At 44.5% G+C, this 5,304-nt stretch overlaps 1 protein-coding gene across 1 annotated transcript; it reads right to left on the reverse strand.

The window, feature by feature from the left end:
- Positions 1 to 404: 404 nt before the first annotated feature.
- On the reverse strand, positions 405 to 5,104 carry paqr4a (progestin and adipoQ receptor family member IVa). The gene is made up of 3 exons (XM_070848505.1): positions 4,705 to 5,104; positions 1,929 to 2,147; positions 405 to 1,165 (listed from the first exon to the last, which is right to left on the reverse strand). Exons 1-3 carry the CDS (start codon positions 4,988 to 4,990, stop codon positions 732 to 734), a joined length of 939 nt encoding a protein of 312 aa, XP_070704606.1. The 5' UTR covers positions 4,991 to 5,104; the 3' UTR covers positions 405 to 731.
- Positions 5,105 to 5,304: the final 200 nt, after the last annotated feature.

Raw genomic sequence — 5,304 nt, forward strand, 5'->3', positions numbered from 1 at the left:
AAAACTCAGTCAGCTAGACGTAATGAAAACTCTGAGTGCTTTGTGCAGCACTTATAATATGTACATGTAGTATAAAAATATAGGTGTGAGGGTGTCTGAGTGTGTGTTGTGTATGTAATGTGCATGAGCTGAGATATGGATGTGCTGCATAGGTAGCAACAGTGACATCTGAGAGGACTTGAGCATGTGATATCATTTAGCCACAGACTGTCTTAACCAAACACGTCGACTAATGCTTAATTAAAACTTCTAGTATCCAGTAAAGGCTTTAAACTCAGCAGTAACCCTTTGACCAGAGCCTTTACTTAAGACTTTATGTGTTCAATACTCAGTCATTAAATCTATTGTTGAAATTAGTTTGATTTTGCTGTGTGTGTGTGTGTGTGTGTGTGTGTGTGTGTGTGTGTATTGTTTGTGTGTTGGTGTGTGTGTGTGTGTGTGTGTGTGTGTGTGTGTGTCTGTATACACCTGTCTGTCCATGTTTGCAACAAGAGAGAGTGCTTGTGCGTGTTACTTGAGATACTTTTGCCTGCATTTGCACAAAGAGTACCACGATGGACGAAGATATGAACATTCTGAGTTTGAGCGCATGAGGTGAAACATGCACTGACCACCATATCGTCTCACATCACAGCATCAGTTCTTCCCCTCCAGACACCCCCCTCCCCCCAAAGGTCCTTTAGCATTACATCCCAGTTGTCCTTGTGAGGGGCTGAGGGCTCCAGTGGGGGTCAGTCTGAGGGACAGTTGTAGCTGTTGATCCACAGCAGGTCGTCCAGCACACCCCAGTGCAGGTAAAGGATGGAGCCTACCACCAGTACGTGCATGATCTGGTGGCTGTTGCACCAATAGTCAAAGAGGCCCGGGCGGAAGCGCTCAGGGATGCGTGTGATGTTGATGACCCCGCCCAGCACGGCCAGCGCGTCCATCATGAGGAAGTGGCGTAGCGAGGTGGGGCTGCCGCCGCCCACGCCCACCCAGCGCAGAAGGAAGAAGGAGAAGCGGAACAGCGCCTGCCAGGCGAAGGAGCGCAGTCGGCGGACGCTACTCCGGGCCGTGACCGCGCAGTAGATGGCGTGGCTGGACAACAGGATGTAGACTAACAGGGCCACAGTGCGGATGAACGGGTAGCACAGCAGCGTGCTGTACACAATGGGCAGCGCCCCTGAGACAAGAAAACACACAAAGGGCAGTCAGCATACAGATGGAGCGATGATGCACAACTCAGCAGCAATGCAACACCTGGTGCAAACCACAACGCGAAAGGGTCAAAATGTTTGAGCCTAGTGGGGGACTGCTCTTGAGTGTGGTTAGCAGCATTCACACTTGAAAACACACGCGCAAAAAAAGTGTAATAAAGTGTTCACTGTTTTTTGACTCAGTATCAATTATATGACTCCCCAAGGGTGGGGATATTGTCTCTAAGGAACTAAATATTAGCGATGTGAATATGATGGTCAAGCAGGCAGAGCTATGTGTTGCTAATTTCTTAGCAGGAACAGCTGCGTCATATTAATGCAGTATTTAAGTTGTGTGATGATATTGTAATATATGGAGTCTCATGTCAGAATATAAATTATTACTGTATTAACATCAGAATAATATATATAGTATGACCAATTTGAATTGTAATATTGCATCTGTCATGTTTGTTAGAATAGGCTAATATGGGCAGCAGAGACTGATCAATAATCATTTTAGAACTTGGATCACTGCTTGCATTGACTCAATAGTCCAATTTGTTCTGACAAATCAATACAGGTACACCTCTAAGCACAACACTTCCGTGGTAAATCATTGACAATCAATAAAGAAAAAAATTCCACCCATAAAGTACACAGAGCAGCAATAAGAGCAGAGCAGCTGACAATGAACACGAAATGATTAACAGTGAGGAAATCTGCTGAGCTTTGTATAAGAAGGTTTACCCAGTGTGTTGATCATGCAGATTCCACACACGTCGAGCTTGAGGAGGGTGTGGTAGACGGGCTCTCCTCCCTCGTGGTTCATGAAGAGGTGATAGAGCACGGAGCCCAGCTGGGGCGACAGGCAAGCCAGGAAGTGCACCACGCCCAACCACGTGACGCTGATCTGAGACCAGGGAATGTTGAGAGGCAGCAGCACCAGGAAGCAAACCAAAGGGATGCCTGGCGGGAGGAAGGGAAACAGAGACAGCACAGATTGTTAGGGTAACATTTACCTTAGCTATAATTAAAGCTGAAGCTCCCATTATGCCTCAGAGCACAAACAACCCTGAAACACATGCATTTAAATGAGGAATACCTCTGTTGTTCAGTGTCAAGTCTAGTTTCCTTTTTGAACAATCACTTTTCAACATCTTCTGTGTGTAATTACAGACTTTTGATGGTAAAACTTGTAAGTTTAAGTTTCTTCTTATCGGCGTCCAGTGTTTGACAGAGAACAAAGCCTGAGGTATTGTGCAGGCTGGTATGAAAACCATCAGCTCAAGTACGATAAAATAACACAGAAATTTTGACAAAACCAAATTAAGGTGTCATGTTTATTGTGATGGATTATCTAGCTCAGGACTTTTGGGGCCTGTGGACGTTGTTTTCCAAGCTGCATGAGAATGAATAGCCGTGAAGGGCATCCTACAATGCTGAGTGTGAGCAGACACCAGCAGGAATAATATGGAACAGAGCGAAAACCTACATGACTGGCAGAGTTAACCTTTGAGGGAAAGACAAGGTGCCCACTAAGCTCGTATTTTGATGCAGCAAAGGGCCATATTGCTAATGGCTACGTAGCTCCAATCTAAGTGTCTCTTTTGGGCAAAGGGAGAGGCTTTCACTATGTTATGTGCTATGTGAGCAAAATGCAGACCTTGAAATTTGATCCACATACAGTTGTTACGATCATTTATCACTCCACAGCATGCATATTGCACTCCCTTCCCCTTTTTTTGCTCACTCTGCCTTTCCCAATGTCAGGCTATTCGTCCCAGCCAGGTGATACAGGCAATGCCATCTACAGTAACACATCTATTTTAAGTGAGTTATCTCTGCTCCTCCCCCCACTCGCTCTGAGCCGACCGGCCGTACTCAGCCCCCACTCAGGGTGGAGAGGACCTCCTCTGAAGGCCCCGCAGCATAAACGTGGTGAATGGTCTGTGAGCTGAGCTGCGGGCAGGATGTTTTGAGTTCATATGCAAAACAAACCAGCGCATGAAACTTGGCTGAAATGTTACAACACAATGAAAAAAAAGAAAACAATGTTCCAACTGAGTTGCAAGCACAGCTCTGCATCTTTTCTTCTAAATTTGGAAAACTGGACAAAAGCTCATTGGATTAAGCGTCACTTCCTTATATAGGCAATGATGTTAAGGGTGCATTTAAGGTCACATGCTCAGCTGACGTCACTGGAGCGTAATAAAGACTTCCAGGGCCACTTCCCTGATGATCACTGCTGCAGTTTGTTCTGTGACTGCTGGCAGCTGGAGTGCCATGAAATGATGACCTTCAGAATGAGGGAGCTGTCAGATTCTCAGAAGTCGGTGAACACGCAGACGAAGTGCTGCACTCTACAACTACAGGATGAATTTTCACGGCAGAAAGAGGAGGCTGCAGAGGAGACCACACATGCTGCTGTGTGCCATGCTATTGGCAGTCTAATCATGTCGGTCTGAGAACACAACAACACCATGCAGATTGCTAACAAGCTGACACATCAGTCTCACCTCTGGCTGCAGATTAACACATTACTGCAATTAATTTGGGCTTGCACTAACCTATTAAATGAATGGCATATTGTTGTGTAACCATGACATTTAGGACCAGATGAAAAAAACACTCCTGGCAATTTCCTTTATGTGTATTCAGTTGTACAGACAAACCGTAATGTCATTAAAAATCTGTCAGCTTGTTAGCTGAGATAGGCAGCTGGTAAAATGTGGCCTGAGGCCTATTTATAATAAAGTGAATTGATAATGAAAATTCACTCTTCACACAGTATAAAATGCACGGTGCACTATTTCAAAGAAAAGGCGGTTTAAAAGTGGTTCTCTATACTCCCCATCCCCAGGTTCATTTAGGTGGCCGAATGTGACCCAACACACGAGCAGTGGTGGAGGAAGTATTCAGATCTTTTATTTAAGTAAAATTCTGAGTACAAAATTCTACTTTAAAAAAAAGTTAAAGTACAGAGTAAAGTCATGCAGACAAACAGCCTCTATTAACAGCTTTACTCATTTTTGCAGCAAACACAGTGAAAAAAATGCCCTTTTCACATATGCTGCCTTGACAATCTGAATATTTTTAGGTTTGGGACTGATGGTCGGACAAAAAAAGGAATTTGCAGACATCACCACATAGTTTTTTTGTATGTTTTGTAGATTAAACAGTCGAATCGGCTAAAATAAAATTGGGTGAATCATCTGTTATGGAAATAATTGTTCGTACTACATCATATAGTGTTGGGGAGGTTAATCTTAGCAGATGAGTCATAAACTACAGCTGTTTAATGCATGCAGTGCATTCAGTGAACAGTGCATTACCTCTACTGTTACTTTCTTTCAGATATTTTATTTATCACAACAAATAAATATAAGTTATTAGTGTTTGCTGACTCTCTTCACATTGCATGAAGAAATTCTCCAGGAACTGGAGCGGGTTGATGCTTAAAGTTACACAGATTACAGAAAGCTCACCTGCTGACTGGGCAGATCGTGCTGATCTCTGTACTCACCGTGAGTGTATATGTTTCCAAGTTCATTGTGCAGGTAAAACAGGCTCCTGATGCAGTCCTGCACTGAGGAGATTGGCCGGTATCCCGTTAGGACGTACTTGTTAAACTGAAGATGTGGTGGTGAGTTCGCCCAGTCCAGCAGCCTGGGTCCATTTAAAAATGCCATAGCAAACAAGACCGTTAAAAGGACCCCGCCGAACAAGTAAAAAACAGACTGTACACCTATGTACACATTTAATAGGATTATTGCGACTAAAACCTTATGGGATACCATTTGTGTTGGCATTTGTTTCTTTTTTTAATACATATATTGTGCTGTTAGCTTCCTAGCTTGGCGCTAGCAAGCTCGCGTCAAGTCTCTCAGCACTACCCGGCGACCGTGTGTCCGCGCCGCCGCTGTTTGCTGTGAACCGCCGCTTCCTTCGTGAGTGTCATCCGCAAGGCTGGAGACAGACACGGCCAGCCACGTACATGGTGCAAGCTCGGGGTGGTCTTTACATTTGGCATCTAAAAAATGTCAGTGTAGCACCTAAAAGCCTGGTTCCTCGTCATGTTAAAGACACTTCCTCGTTAGTTAGCATTCCGGTGCAGCAGCACAGG

The sequence above is a fragment of the Pempheris klunzingeri genome, chromosome 17, assembly GCF_042242105.1.
Source record: "Pempheris klunzingeri isolate RE-2024b chromosome 17, fPemKlu1.hap1, whole genome shotgun sequence".
In the NCBI taxonomy this organism is placed as follows: domain Eukaryota; kingdom Metazoa; phylum Chordata; class Actinopteri; order Acropomatiformes; family Pempheridae; genus Pempheris; species Pempheris klunzingeri.